Source organism: Mirounga leonina, unplaced genomic scaffold (genome assembly GCF_011800145.1).
Source record: "Mirounga leonina isolate KUSES-001 unplaced genomic scaffold, KU_Mleo_1.0 Mir_127, whole genome shotgun sequence".
Taxonomy (NCBI): Eukaryota; Metazoa; Chordata; class Mammalia; order Carnivora; family Phocidae; genus Mirounga; species Mirounga leonina.
In genome coordinates, this window is record NW_023270316.1 from 11,708,589 (window position 1) to 11,725,274 (window position 16,686).

A 16,686-nucleotide genomic window follows, 5' to 3' on the forward strand; every position below is an offset into this window, starting at 1 on the left:
AGACATACATTCAAGAAAGTAAAAGAAAAAAATGACAAAGCTATTTGTAAGTTCTTGGGGTAGTTACTGAAACCCAAGGGATTTAGTTTTGTTTTGTTTTTTAATCATTAAAATAGCAATGTGCTACAAAAGGACAGTATTTGGTTAATTTTATGGTCACTTTCCACTCTAAGTATCTTTATTTCCCATCCAAAAGTTAATTAAGTGCATCTCCTCCTGGAAATTTGCCTTAAATAGAGTCAGCCAACTCTAAAATATCTCTGACATAACCAGAAAGAGTTTTAAAGGTTACTTACTTCACATTCCTGCTTTCAAAGTGTCCCAAACTGAGTTATTACAAGCATGGAAAGTTGTGACAACATTAAACTTTTTAAGGAAGTTACAGATAAATCCTAAAGCAAAACTTAGACAAAGGAAGACTAATTAAATCCCACCCTAAGAAATTTTTTATGGAAATGGTTTAATTTAGAGTGCTATGGTTTCCCTTCTAAATCCTTCTCCTCCCAAATGTACAATTTTTTTCTGGTCCTAACCTACCCATTCTACATCTGATCCGAGCTTTGGTCACAACTATGCTTTGTTTTATAGCTCTAAGCCACGTGTGCCATGCCACAGGGCTGTGGTTTTTTTTTTTCCTGTTTCCTTGTTCCTTTGGTTTTGCTTTTATTCCACTTGACCTTCCATCACATCGGTCCCAAACCCACCTACAACTGGTTTTCAAGGTAGAAAGAAATATTCTGAGAAGAAATGTAACTCTGAACAAGAATCAAAGCAAGTGACTAGTCACAAAAAGCTCTGAGATACCAAGGCACAGCCACAGAAAAGGAAAACTACGGACAAATGCTTAATATTGGAGGAGTCCACTGTGGGAAAAATTTCAAAGAAGGGAAATCTTAACTCAGACACAAGAAAACAATCCCAATGGAAATGCTGGAACACATAAATGGATGCTCATGAACTTCGAGTTATCTGACCAGCAATGCCCAGAAGCTGATCTCCTAGATACTAAGGTTCTTCCTTCTATCCCCATCTCACTGAAAAATAGAATTTCAACTTTAGATTGTATCAAATAAAGGAATAAATACAAAATCTGACTCCTTAAAAATTGGTTACACAGGTTAAAACTGCATCAATTGAGGAAGTCAAGGATAATTAGCAGCCAGGGATCTCCAGGGTGAGGCAGAAGAGGTAGAGAGTATTCAGCATGGAAGAAACAGCAGTACCCCAACGTGGTGTGAAGAGCTCAACCTTCAGAATCAGACACTCTAGGAGTTGCATCTTTGCTTCACCACTTACTAGGTATATACATTTGAGAGAGTTACTCCATCTTATTCAGCTTCAGTTTCCCCATTTACAAATGACAGGATTGTTCTGAGGATTAACTAAGGCTTCCACAAAGTACACAAACTGCAGTCTTTATCGTTATTATTAGCATAGGTGAGAAATAGGTTTGAAAGTTGAGAATAAGAGCAAAGAAAATATATTTCAAAAGTTTCCTCCAAAGGCTTTCATCAATACTTAGTTAATTTTAACCAACTGAGCCACCCAGGCGCCCCGTTATGACTTAGTTAATTTTAATGGCAACAGAGAAAGACCTTGTAACTTTGTAGAGCACATTTAAAGTGGCTACAATTAACTACAAAGCTTACTAATAGGACACTGATAAAAAAGTGCAAAGAAGAATAAGAAGAGCTTCAAGAACGGGGCTCTGGGGTGCCTGGGTGGCTCAGTCGTTAAGCGTCTGCCTTCGGCTCAGGTCGTGATCCCGGGGTCCTGGGATCGAGCCCCCATCGGGCTCCCTGCTCAGCAGGAAGCCTGCTTCTCCCTCTCCCACTCCCCCTGCTTGTGTTCCCTCTCTCGCTGTGTCTCTCTCTGTCCTATAAATAAATAAGAAAGAACGGGGCTCTAAGGTCCACAGAGCACAGACCGGTCTCTAGAATTTGTGTGTGTGGGGTGGGGGTTTATAAGCACATGTCTGCGGCTTTGTTTCGGATGTTCAAAAATACCCCTTGCGAAGGGCTTCCCTCTGTGGAGAGCCAACAGCACCAGGACAGTATTTCATCCAAGTGGACCTTGCTTGCTCTCCCAATCATAGCTCTCAGGTCCACTATAATGAATAATCGCGGTTTTACAATAACTTTATTCAAAAAATTTAATTTCTGAAAGCAAACTTTCTAAGCTCCATGTACTTTTTCCACAGAAAAGAAAAACAATTGTTGAAAGGCGAATTTATCATAATCAAAGTCATTCCATGCCAAATTTCGTATTTGAAACATTATCAGTAACCCACATACACTGATTAGTTTCCAGAAGCTAAGAATCAATCTCTTATTCCAGAGAAAACTCTGATAATGTGAAACTAAATACCGATAAGTAAATATATATCAATTTTATCAATAAGTGCAAACGTAATTGTATTTTTTTAGATAGTTCAAAATCTTCAAATTGTATCTATGGTCAAATTAAAACAAGTAAAATACACAGTATGTCTGTTCAAAGCAACATTTGGAATTGCTTTCTTCAATTTTACTTATTCCATATTTAGAGGCAACTGCTCCCCAAATAACAGACACACAATTTATTAAACATTTCTAAACATAACTACCAAGAAAGAACATTTAAAAGTCTAATTCTGGTAAAAGTGTCACTATAACAGATGACATGATACTATACCTAAAACCTTAAGGACTCCACCAAAAAACTATCGGAAGTAATAAATGAATTCAGTAAAGTTGCAGGACACAATATACAGAAATCTGTCACATTTCTATTCATTAATGAAGTAGCAGAAAGGGAAATTAAGAAAACTATGCTATTTACAATTACCCCCCAAAGAATAAAATACCTAGAAGTAACTTTAACAAAAGATGTGAAAGACCCGTACTCTGAAAACTACAGAGCACTGATAAAAGAAACTGAAGATGACACAAACGGAAAGATATATCACGCTCACGGATTAGAAAAATAGTTAAAATGTCCATACTACCTAAAGCAATCTATAGATTCAATGTAATCCCTATCAAAATACCAGTAGTATTTTTCACAGAACTAGAACAAATAAACCTAAAATTCATATGGAACCACAAAAGACCCTGAATAGCCAAAGTAATCTGGAGAAAGAACAAAGCTAAAGGATTCAGCAATCCCAGATTTCAAGACATACTACAAAGCTACAGTAATCAAAACAGTATGATCCTGGCACAAAAACACACAGATCAATGCAACAGGATAAAGACCCCAGAAATAAACCCACACTTATATGGTCAATTAATCTACGACAAAGGAGGCAGGAATTTACAACGGGGAAAAGAGAGTCTCTTCAATAAATGGTGCTTGGAAGACTGGACCACTTTCTTATACCATACACAAAATGAAACTCAAAATAGATTAAAGATCTAAATGTGAGGCCTGAAATCACAAAACTAGAAGAAAACATAGGCAGTAATCTCTTTGACATCAGCCTTAGCAACATATTTACAGGTATGTTTCCCCAGGCAAGGGAAACAAAAGCAAAAACAAACTATTGGGACTACACCGAACTACAAAGCTTTTGCACAGCAAAGGAAACCATCAACAAAATGAAAAGAAAACCTACTGAATGGGAGAAGATATATCTGATAAAAGATATATCCGTTAATATCCAAAATATTATATAAAGACCTCGTAGGGTACCTGTGTGGCTCAGTCAGTTAAGCATCGCCTCCGGCTCAGATCACGATCCCAGGGTCCTGGGATTGAGTCTCGCATCAAGCTCCCTGCTCAGCAGGGAGTGTGCTTCTCCCTCTGTCCCCCTTCTCTCCCCCTGGCTCATGCTCACTCTCTCTCTTTTTCTCTCTCTCAAAAATAAATAAAATCTTTTAAAAAGAAAAAAGGACCTTGTACAATGTAATACTAAAAAACAAAATAACCTAATTAAAAAATGGGCAAATGACCTGAATAGACATTTTTCCAAAGACATCCATATGGCCAACAGACACATGAAAAGATGCTCAACATCACTCACCATCAGGGAAATGCAATCAAAATCACAATGAGATATCACCTCACACCTGTCAGAATGGCTAAAATCAAGAAGACAAGAAACAACAAGGTTGGCAAGGATGTGGAGAAAAAGGAACCCTTGTGCACTGTTGGTGGGAATATAAACTGGTGCAGCCACTGTGGAAAACAGGATGGAGGTTCCTCAAAATATTAAAAATAGAAATACCATACAATCCAGTAATTCCACTACTGAGCATTTACCCAAAGAAAACGAAAATGCTAATGTGAAAATACATATGCACCCTATGTTTATTGCAGCATTTTTTATAATAGCCAAGATATGGAAGCAACCTAAGCGTCCATTGATAAAGAAAATGTGGTACACACACAGAAATATTACTCAGCCATAGAAAAGAATAAGATCTTGCCATTTGCAACATTATAGACAACCTAGAGGGTGTGATACTAAGTGAAATAAGTCAGACAAAGACAAATACTGTATGATTTCATTCATATGTGTAATCTAAAAAGCAAAACAAAGGAATAAACAACAACAAAAAAAGCAGAAACAGATCCATAAATACAAAGAACATACTGGTGGTTGCCAGAGGGGAAAGGGATGTGGTGTTGGGCAAAATGGATGAAGGGGAGTGGAAAGCACAGGCTTCCAGTTATGGAATGAGTAAGTTGCAGGGATGAAAGGTACAGCACAGGGAATATAATCAATGGTGTTGTAATAGTGTTGTATGAGAGTTGTAGAGTTGTCCCATTACTACGGTGCACACCTAACTAAAACTAATGTAACTGTGTCAACTACAATTTTTTAAAAAGTATGATTCTGATTGTTTCCTTTTTATTAAAAAATTGTTAAACATTTAAACATTTTTTTTTAAACACCAAGGGGTATATTTGGTCATTTTTCCTTACTGGACAGGAAAGGAATTCTTAATCTTTCATCTAAGAACACAATCTACACATCAAACAGTAAAAAAGTGGCAGATGTTCTGGAGAGTTTAATTGTTAGGTCTGAATCCATGTTGACAAGCCAACAATTAATTGAAAGTTAAATGCAGCAACAGTACGCTGCTCACTGATCAGCTATTCGCCATCAGAATGCCACTCAGCACACTGAAGACCAACCTAAAGCTAAACAGCATGCAGCGGCTAACTGAAATGATCAAAACTTTTACAAGGTAGATTAGAACTGCACATTTTCCTCTGTGAAGATCTATTAACTTCTGATCAGGGCTTTATTCTATTTATTGCAGTCAACACATTGTCCCTTGATTTAAGGAAGTAAAATGGATTCTAGAGGAAAAGAACACCACAGTTCAATCCTTTTATTACTATGGTTTCAAAAACTAACAACACAACACAAATAAAAGAAAAAAATTAAAAGAGAAACCTTAATGGCAATGAAAGTAATACACCGTTAATGTTTTCCATACCATCACACAGCTATTAAAATAAATAAAAATTATAAAATATTCTGGAGACATAGGGAATCATTTAGCTAAAGGTATTATAAATCAAACCTCTTTTTTTTTTTCAAACCTATCTTTTTTGAAAGAAACCTGGCAATATTAAATAGAGCTATAAAATTGCTTCTTGCCTTTGACCTAGTAATTTTATATTTGGGAGTATGTAAGTAATTCCTGCTAAATACATTCTAGCGAAGTTATTTATAACAGAAAAAAACTGGGACCAATCGCAATGCCCTATTGGCAAGAAATGGTTAAACACACAGTACAGTAATAGGATAAAATACTATATGGCCAATAAAAACCAGTAAGAATGTGCACTATGTTGATATTCAAATGTATGTACATGTAGTGATAGTAAGTTAAAAAACAAGGAATCCACAGAACACAGTCACAGTATTTATGAAGGCTAATAAAGATCATAAATCAGAAGTTAGAGCAATATAAATAGAATTTTGTGTTCACTGGACTCCTATTTCTCTGCCAGTAATTTGAACATAAAATAATTTTGAGAGGAGAAAATGACCAAATTCTCAGGGTTCTTTTGATTGTCTCTCAATAATATACATAGTGAGCTAAATGCAGGACACTATACATGTAATGACTACACTACAAAAATTACACATGCTGAGGATATACTTGTTTCATCTCTATACTTATGTTTTATAATACCACAACTAACAAATACTGTGCTTTTTCGCTAACAAATGCAAAACACTTTTCAAGGGGAAGAGATAATAAGCAAATATGATCATCCCTATCTTACAGATGGAAAAACTGATGGAAACAGTATCAGTGTCCTACCCAACTCATCCAACTCCTGATTTCCTATGCTAACAGCATCTTCTGGAAATAATTTTTCCCACTCACAATATTTTACTTTTCATTGTTTATTTTAAAAATAATTCCCTTCAGCTTTTCTGAAGAGTAGATACATGACTGACCTCCTTAAATATGAAATATGAGGGAAAAATCAATACTCTGGACTGAAGTAATGAAAATTTGAACTATTTACTGTTTTTCTCCTCTGAGAGGCAAGAGGAAGATACATTAAAGTTTACTTCAAATTCTCTATCCTAGTTAGTCAAATATAGGAAAAAACTGCTAAAGTTCCATCTTTCTGCTCTTCTAACAGTTGTTTCCATTGACCGTGAGAGCAGCTGTTAACAAAGATGAAATCTAAACATTTCAGGAAAAAGAAGTTTTGCCTTGCCTGTTTTATCCCTATAGCTTTGAAAATTAAAAATCCCAAAGAAGTCCCCCAAATTAACCAAAAGTTAACTTAAAAGTAGCTACTTAAAGGCCCTGTTGAGAAACCAAGTATCATCTTAGAGGCAGACCACCTGTAAATTTCACTCATTAATTTTCTAGTCCATCTCAAATGTCACTTTCTTTCTGCAGCTTTCCCCTAAAGACACCAATCCACAGATGTTTCCTCGTTTGTGTTTTAAGGCACTTTGGACATACATCTTTTATAACATATCAGATTTCAATAATCTGTTCATAAGCGTATGTCCTTTACTTTGAAGTCCCCAGAAGACAGGGATACATTTTTTGTCTCTAAGGCACTAGGAACACAATAGAGGATTGCCGTTAAATTTAAATTGAAAGACCAAACACTAGGTTTTAAAGCTTGGTTACTAAAATATTTAACAGTAAAACCAGTATGCTTTCAAGACTAGCTCTCTCTTCCACTTGCAAGCACTATATATTCTTTCAGTCATAACTCTCAAAGAGTGAAAGCTTCTTGCACTGCAGGGTATGAAAGTTAAACTATGCAAGTGGTAACTGCTGACTTGAGTAAACCTTAAAGATCTTTTAGAGATCCAAGATTTTAAAAACAAACTGTAAAATGCTATGAAAAATTTAACAGCTTATTTAATGCCCTAAAATAAGCTTGAAATTCATTGCTACAGTAAAGCTAGCAGTAATAAAATAAACACCAGCTTTTAAAAATAAAATCAAACTTAGTAAATAAACCTATTTATAGACCGTAAAAGTTTGCCGAACGATTACTTGAATTGTTAAAATTATTAATGGTTTCAAAGACACGCTCATGCCCCAATGGTAGGTGTTAGCAACTTAAAAATAACTGTTATGTGCACCGTGATGCTCTACACCGAATAACCTAAAATCAAGTTACTTATGCCTCTTCACTAGCAGTTAGTTTACCTTGAGTGTAAAGATCATAAGAGATCAAAGTTTTCAAAATTTGCCCTAGGAAGAAAACGCGTTTCTCCTGTCATCTACTCCTTTTAAGTCTTTAAAACACTCTCAGAGAAAACTAACTGGTGGGATCTTATGCATTTTTTGCATGTTAAAAATATATTTTTTTAACTTAAAAGGTAGAAATTAACGGTCTCAACCATTACAGCAACTTTTTATTAATGCAGTTTATGCGGTTTGGGTGTTAAGCAACAAACTGCTAAGCGTTAAGTTAATATACCAATGTCCTAGAAAGAAACAAGCTCTCAAAACCAACCAGGAGTTCCAAGAAAGTAGAGTAAGATGGGAAGCAATGAAATAAAAAGTATCTGGAAGACCTGGCCGTCCACTTCCTGGAGTGCGTGACACAGGGCTGTGAGCGAACACTCACCCATGGAACGCTTGCTGACCTGCATGCACCCAACTCCAACAGAGCGCCATACATACAGAGTCCCTGTTTCCTGGCAAACTGAATACAGCTGCTCGTGCTACCTGGACCTCTAGACGGGAGGCGAGCCTGAGGCTCACTGAGTCCCGCAGAATTTACCCCCAAAGGCCGTTCCAGAACCTCCGACCTACGGCCCGGCCGAACCCAAACACTTCTTGGGACACCGGATCCAACCCGGCTACGCCCCCTTCCCCTTCCGCTCGCACCTCAGCTCCCTGGGTAAGGGGAGGCTCCCCGTCGGTCAGAGCACTCAAGGTCCGCCAGGCCTCACCCACCTTACACTCGTCACTCTTTTTTTCTTCTTCGCAGAAGTTGACGGGCGCCAGGCCGGGCAGGTAGAAGGCGGCGCCCGGGCGCGGGCCTGGGGCCGCCTCCAGCAGGAGCAGCACCAGCAGCAGCGGCCCCGGCCACCGAGGTTGCGACAACGCCGGCAGCCTCGCGCTCATGACGGCTGTTTCGGGGAAAGGGCAGCCGAGCCGAGGGGGTGAAGAGGGAAGGAGGGACGGGAAGCCTTGGACACGACCACAAGACCGCGGGAGCTGAGCAAGGACCACTCCACGATGGACAGTTCCGGTTACGCTAGGAGACACGGCCGGTCCCGCAACAGAAACCGAACCGAAGCTCGACAGAGCATGCGCAACGCCGCCTGCACATGCTCAGTGAGAGGGGCCGCAAGCCCCGGGAGGAGTTTCCGGGAGGGAGCGTGGAGGAAATCCACTTTCCAGGTTTTCAGCCGGCCGATTGGTGGTTGCCTGCTTCCGCGTTCACGGTCCCATTACAAATTCTGATTTAGAGTTCCCTTGGGGCGTCGGGGAGCGCCCCACTGTCGGGCTGGTGCCTCCAGCTTGCCGCTTTGGTTCAGTTTCCCATAACAATCACGAGGTTTCCTCCCCACATGCCCGCAGCACATCAACCCCTGTTACAGGGTTGGTGCTCCAGAAAGTACCTGCGGATGGAGGCGGCGTTGGCGGCAGGAAGAAGTTCGGGAGACACCTGGTTGGGAGCAGGATATGGAAACAAATGGGGAAGAACTAGCCAGAAAGTCTCAAATACTCACTCAGGTGTTTGCACGGACAGGTTCCAAGTATTGGATGCCTTGGGGCATTCTTGCGTGAGACAATGATTGTTTGCACAGAATAAGGATCTCTAAGGATGAGTGGAAATGATGTGGGGAGAAAAACGAGTAGGCGATAGTGTTGACATTTCTTCGCAGAGAAAGGCAAGAGTTAAGTGACGAAAGTAGTTCTAGTGAAATAGCAATCTGGTATTACCTTTGAGCAAGTTTCTGTCCCCTTATTGAAATGACGCGATGACCATGTTTGTATGTGCACTTATGCATTTGAGTTTGTGTGTGAATTTTCTTGAGTATTTTTCAAGTAGTAACTTGCTTTTGGTGACATAAAGTCAATTCAGTTGAGCTTTAGAAAGAATACCTTGTAAGAATGCATCCACTTAGACTATATAGCAAGGAATCAAAACCCGGGAGTACCTCCAGCTCAAGAATGGGCAAATTTGCTGAATGGGTAATTCAGGAAAGTGGAGCCCCATGAGATTCTATCTAAATTCTTGTGGGTGTTTGCACGTTTCCTCCCCTGGAAAGTTTACAACGTTCATTAAATTTTCAAAGGGATCTATGACTCTACAAAAAAGGTTAAGAACCATTGCTCTGTACTGTGGAGTAATCAGAACAATGAAAGATAAAAATGCTTGCAACTACTATCTAGTTAATGTGACCTCGAGCAACTTAATTAATCCAGTCCGGGGTAGTAGAACTGGAAAGAAGAGAGAAAAGAATGTCCATCTTCTTAAGGTTGTTGTGAAGATTAAATGGAAAAAAAAAAAAAAAAGTATGCTAAACGCTGAGCACACTGCTTAGCACAGAGAAATCACAGCCATTTTTATAACAAAAGCCAAGCTAGCAGGGGCCTGAGCGTGGTCTTCCTCTCTGCACCCTCTTCCTCCAGCAATTTAATTAACATATCTGTTGAACATCCACTTTGATCTAGGGAAAAGGGTTTATTCTGTACTTGAATTAGAGAGACTTCCAACATAAGAGGAAGCAGATGTTTTCCATTTAGAAAGGAGAGGGAAGGAAAAGTAACATTTTTGTTCACTCTTTTATTTTTCCTTGACCTTCACTATCTCACTGCCCACCCCCAACCCTTCTTCAACCAGTTTTCCCCATCTCAGGAAATGGCACCGCTGCCCCTTGCTCCAGAACCCAAACCTGGGAGATAACCTAAATGTCTCATTCCCTCACTCTCAACATACAGTCCAACAAGTTCTGCTCGCTGGGCGCTGAACAAGACTTAAATCCTTTCCATGTCGGCAGCCATACCCTAGTCCAAGCCAAAATCTTAGATCCCCTGAACTACTTACTGCCTTTCCATTTCCATTCTTGCCAAGAGCGATCTTATAAAATCTTTAAGTCCCTCAAAACCGTTCTGCTTAAACCCGACACTTCACGCTGCTTGTCACTATCTGGAATTAACGTGGTTTTGTTTACAGTCTCACTCCCCGTTTATATGTAAATCTGTGGGAATAAGGACTTTGTCTCTACATCCCACATCTCTACATCCCCAGAGCCTAGAGCAGCGTGTGTGTCACATAAAGGAGACGAGAGGAGCAAGTAACCTGGAAAGCACTACAGGACTAGAACTGGCCAGACCACAGAAATTCTAAATCTGAATTTACGATCGCAGAATGTCAGAGCTGAAATAAACCTCAGGTTTTCCAGATACATTTAATCTTTTATAGAACAAAGGGGAGTGACAGCCCGCAGACAATCAGCTATTCATTGAGGCTGAGACCGCAGCAGTCTAGGGGTTCAAGGCGGTCCCCAACCTTCTTTCCTCCGAACCCCGCCGCCTCTTTAACCCCGGTAACTCAACATCATCAAAAACCCGGAGAAGTGGAGTGCTCCTGAATAAATGGTCTCCGGACTGCAGTCGCAAACCTGTCTGACCAGAGCGCGGACAGCGCAGGCGCAGGGCCAGCATGCGGCCCCTCCCCTCCTACCCCGACGACCTCCTCCCGGCTTCCGCCTCCAGAGTTCAGACACGTCATCCCTCGCGGCCCGGCCCGGTGGGAGGACAGGGGCGGGGTCCGGCCGTGGGGCGGAGCGGACCCTCATTTCCGGCTCCGGCCTCTCCCGGAAACGCCTTCCCCGGGGTTCCCTTGGTTACCTGGCTCCGGTGTCTGCGCGGTGCCCAGGGCGTGGCTTAGGGGGATCGCCCCACCCTTTCGTCTGGGCTACAAAATGGAGTCCCTACTTTGAGTGGGCTTCTTCCTTGAGCTCTGTCTTGCAGAAAGCCTGAGTGGGGATTCCAATTTCAAACTAGAAAGAAATTAAGTTTTCCTACCATCCTCCCTTTGTGACGCTCCCTTTCTTGAAGTACTAGTACTTCAGATTCGGCTGTAAAACTTGAAGGATATGATTTTCTCCTTTCCTCTGAGACAGCATTTGATGACTCCCGTTTTAGGCTCATAATAATCTGGCATTTGGTTTTTCCACTCCTCTCTGCCAAAGTAATTTAGACAGCCTGTTTTTCTGCGTTTCCCACGGCTTCTATGTATATTTACTCGCAAATAAAAGTACAGGATGCCTAGTTAAATTTTAACTTAAGATTAACCAATGAACAGTTTTTTTAGTGCATGTACATCCCAAATATTCCGTGGAACATGCATGCATTTTATCTGGCAATCCCACGTCTGTGTCAAGTTCCAGGGAGGGCACTAATTAGTAGTCTACTAATTATAATCCTGTAAAAGAATGAGCTTTCAGGATTTTCTAGAAGATAAAAATCACCTTATTGTTCTTTAATTTCTGGTATAAAACTATGATGGTCCAAGGGACAAAAAGTGAATCATCCATGGTCCCCTTCCCCAGTCTAAATACTGCAACTAGGAAATAAAACTGGCCAGGAACAATAGGCTCTAAATGCAACTCACAGTAGTTCAGAGCCAAGGTATAAGAAATCTTAAAATTTAAGATGAAAGAATGGTTCCCAGGACAAGACTTGATTTATAAGCTAAAGTAGGAGTTGCAATCAGAAGAGGGATTATTCAGCCAGAAGAATCTGGGAAAATGAAAGCCACAGAGGCAAACACCACCAAAGGGTAACTCTGGGAAGACAGTAATGGCCTGGCCCAAAGCTTCCACATCTGCAACATGGGTGTTACTGTGATACACAGGAACATATTCTAATCATGTAGCTAATTCTACTTTGTATGCCCAGCAACCAACTTTCCACTTACAGTGTAGTTTGCCATGTAGTTTGCTTACAGAGAGAGAATGTTTGCTGGATTCAAGTAGCTGTTCTGTGGGATTACTGTTGTTTTAACAACTTTATTGAGGTATAATTTACATATCATGCAATTCACTCAGTTTAAGTGTACAATTCAATGATTTTTAACAAATTTACTGAGTCATGCCATCATCACCATAATACAGATTTAGACCAGCCCTCAACAAGATGACCTTTAACATTTAATCTCCCTTTCCACACACAGCTTTAGGCAACCACAAATCTACTTTCTTTTTTTTTTTTTTTTAATTTTATTTATTTATTTGAGAGAGAGAATGAGATAGAGAGAGAGAGCATGAGAGGAGGAGAATCAGAGGGAGAAGCAGACTCCCCACTGAGCAGGGAGCCCAATGCGGGACTCGATCCCGGGACTCCAGGATCATGACCTGAGCCGAAGGCAGTCGCTTAACCAACTGAGCCACCCAGGCGCCCCAACCACAAATCTACTTTCTATCTCTATAAATTTTTCTGTCTCCTCTGGGTTTTTAAAAAAATTAATAATTTTATTTATCCATCCATTTCTGTGTCTGTGGCTAATGTAAATTTGCTCCATAGATAGGTGTATTTTTAGTGTCCTGACAAGTTACCTGTCTATGGCTGCTAGGTTGTCCTGAAATCGCCAATGTCAATGCCCTCCATCCAAAGGCCATCACGAACACACCAGTGGTTGGGTTCATTACTAGTCAGATTTATTCAGTAGAGGGAGGGAGGATGCACATCATGGAGAACCATGGGACATCTCAGTAGGAGAGTATTAGAAAGGGACTCATTATAGGATTGGAGCTTTTGTTGGATGATTTGGGGGAGTGTTTACAGAAGTGAAGCTTTGCTCTGGATTGGATGTTGCCAAGAAGCAGGGGTAATTCTTAAGAATGGATATCTTAATGAGCTTATCTAGAAGGTTAGCAGGCTAGACTGAGGCTAAAGCTGAAATTGGTAAAGAAACAGAAGTCACTCTTCTTAGCCAGAGTAGGGGGAATGTTTGGTCATTTTGTGGTTTGGCCAATGTTCAGGTTTTGTCTGTTCTTTAGACATAATTACAGAGGGGTTGTGTTTTGTCTTGATCATAGTCAAGAGTGGCCTTGTCTGATGTTCATGTTCTGTGAAACTGTTTATACTCAAGGCCTAGCTGTAAGTACCAGGCCAGATCCTTATGTCAGGGACTGCTCTTGTCACCAAAATAATGCCATCCACTTGTCTGGGTAACTAGCCAGCTATTCACTCCTCTGTATCACTAGATTTACTTGCCTTTTTCTTGAAATTTCTGCAAAAATACTAGACACTGGATAAGCTCCAACCCTCAAATTCAGATTGTGATCATTTTTTTGGATTTTAAAATGGTTCACCCTTCATCTTATAAGTGAGGCAGTGAACAACAATATTAGTACTTTATATTTATTTGCTTTCTTTCAGGACCCTGCATCTTTCAAATGCACTTTAGCCACATTTGCTGTGCATAAAACCAACAAAGCATTCCTATCCACAATACAAGAATTCTTATAAATCAATTTTTTCAAAGACAAGTAAGTAGAAAAGTGGGCAAGAGATAGAACATCACAAGAGTAGATAGTGGTCAACAAAAATGAAAACATGTTTGACCTCATTACTTACGAGGAAATTGCAAATTAAAACTTCAATGAGATACAGCTACACGGCAGAAGAGCTAAAATTGAAAAGACTGACAACATCAAGTGTTGACAAGGATGTGGGACAACTGGAAGGCACATACCCTGTCAGTGGGAGTATAAATTGGTGGGAAATTATTTGACACACATATTCTATAGCCCAGAAATTTCACTTCTAGACCTAACTACCTACTTACATTCCACCAAAAGATATGTTCATCAAAATGAGCTCTAATGTTTATCTACAGTAGTATGGATAAATATAATATAGTTCTACCATAGAGTACTATACAGCAATGAAAACAAATTACTATTAAAAACAATAATATTTATTAATCTCACAAACATATTAAGTAAAACAAAGAGAATGAGAACACTTGCAGGATTCCCTTTATATAAAGTTCAAAAACAGGCAAAAGTAATCTATAATGTTAGAGATCAGGATAGTGGTTACCTTTTAAAAGCTATAAAAAGGTGGTGATTAGGGCACCTGGGTGGCTCAGTCAGTTAAGCATCTGCCTTTGGCTCAGGTCATGGTTCCAGGGTCCTGGGATCGAGCCCTGCATCGGGCTGCCTGCTCAGTGGAGAGCCTGCTTCTCCCTCTCCCTCTGCCTGCCGCTCTGCCTATGTGTGCTCTCTCTCTATCTCTCTGCCAAATAAATAAATTAAAAAAAAAAAAAGAGGTGGTGATTAGGAGGCCATCTTGTGGGGGCTATTGTAGTGCTGGTAATGTTCTGTATCTTAATCTAGGTGGTAGTTACCTGGGTGCAGCAACTTTGTAATAATTCATAGAGCTGTACACCTATGATCTGTGCACTTTTTGTATGTATGTTGCACTTCCAAAAAAGCTAATTAAAATATATATCATTATTGTGAAAAAGTTGGTAATCACTGAAGTTGGGTATTGGGTACAGGAGGGTGATTATACCATTTTCTCCACTTTTATGCATTTGAAATTTTCCACAATAAAAAGTTTAAATATATATATACACACATATGTTTGCATGTATATATATTTATATGTGTACTTATATATTTATGTATGTGTATTTTTGTATGTATATTTATTTATAAATGTTTGAGTTGCACCTGGACTGGCCAATCTATTCAGAAGTGAACATGATTTTCCAGCGACCACAGCAAATGAATAGAGCCATGTGATTCCTTTATAATATGTTGGATTGGAAATTAGCATATAAGGAGAAAATTCGTGGGCTTAGATGGTATTAGCCAACAAAAGCAATGTACCTAATATGTAAAACAACAAACTGAATGAGCCTTTATATATATGTATATGAATATATAGAAATATATTGAATATGTATTATATATATTATAAGAAATAGATATAAATATATGGAAGAGAATGCAGATAAGATGACAGAACCTTTTATTACAGGCCAAATCCTATTAAAAATGAACTTAGGCTAGGATTACACATTTTTTATTTCATGGGACTGTTTCAAATATGCTAGAAATACATGAGATTTGAATGTCATTCATGAATTATTTGAGAAAAATGAATATATCTTTCTATATATTTTGCTTTAGACTCCTGGCTAATGATTGATTTGAAATTTTTGAGTATCAGTAGGTATATTTCACTAAGATAAAATGTTGGGCAAAGTTTTTAGAAAAACATCCATAAAAAGAAACAAAGACAAAGGGTGCCTAAAACAGCACACGATTGCATAACAGGTGGTGTAAGGCCCATCACCATGATTACCCTTAAGTAGCTGCTGAATGGGCCAAAATATACATGTTTCCCCTGAAGAAAAATATTTGGGATCAGAAAGTTTATTGAAAATACAGTTTGGACTGAGGGAGTTGGGGAGCATGGACTGAAGGGTAACTGTATAAAAATAATTTGATGGAGTCACAGCCTGGTCATGTTTTCCTTGAGAACTAACTTTAGAACATAATTCTCATGTGAGATGAACTTTGCTACTTTATCTGAATTACAACTACCAATAAATACTTGTTTAAACATTTTAGAAACTGATATAAACCAGAAAAAGCTTGTAGGCAAACAGAAACACTTTAACTTCCTCACCTTTTTCCTCCCATACCTATTTACACGAAATGAAGTGGTTTGAATGACCAGACATCTGCCCAGGGACTTACTTTCCTTCTGTTCTGAGAGGATCTCAACTTCACTGAGCATAAGAATTACCATATACACCCGGTGGGGGGCGGGCGGAGCACCTGGGTGGCTTTAGTCAAAGTCGGACTCTTGATTTAGGCTCAGGTCATGATCTCGGGGTCGTGAGATGGAGCCCGATGTTGGGCTCCCGTGCTCAGCGCTGAGATTCTCTCTCCCTCTCCCTCTGCCCCTCCCCCCACTCACACTCTAAATAAATAAATAAATGAATGGATTACTATGTAAGGTAGAAGACAGAACTCCATACATACTGAAAGCTTCTTAAAAGACTTTTATTTTTTGTTTTATTTTTAGGATTTTATTTGAGAAAGAGAGAGCATGAGCTGGGGGAGGGGCGCAGGGAGAAGCGGACTCCCCTGCTGAGCAGGAAGCCGATGCAGGGCTCCATCCCAGGACCCTGGGATCATGACCTGAGCCAAAGGCAGATGCTTAACCTACTGAGCCACTCAGGTGTCCCTTTAAAGGACTTTTAAAGGCA

General features: G+C 39.7%; 1 protein-coding gene across 2 annotated transcripts in view; it reads right to left on the reverse strand.

Annotated features, from left to right (window-relative positions):
- Positions 1-8,762, reverse strand: part of TM9SF2 (transmembrane 9 superfamily member 2) — a 70,696-nt gene extending 61,934 nt beyond the window's left edge. For both annotated transcript variants that reach the window (XM_035003117.1, XM_035003118.1), the window contains exon 1: positions 8,391-8,762. In XM_035003117.1, coding sequence (XP_034859008.1) covers positions 8,391-8,561 — 171 coding nt within the window. In that variant the 5' untranslated portion in view covers positions 8,562-8,762. The remainder of the gene's footprint in view (positions 1-8,390) is intronic.
- Between the last annotated feature and the right edge of the window lie 7,924 nt (positions 8,763-16,686).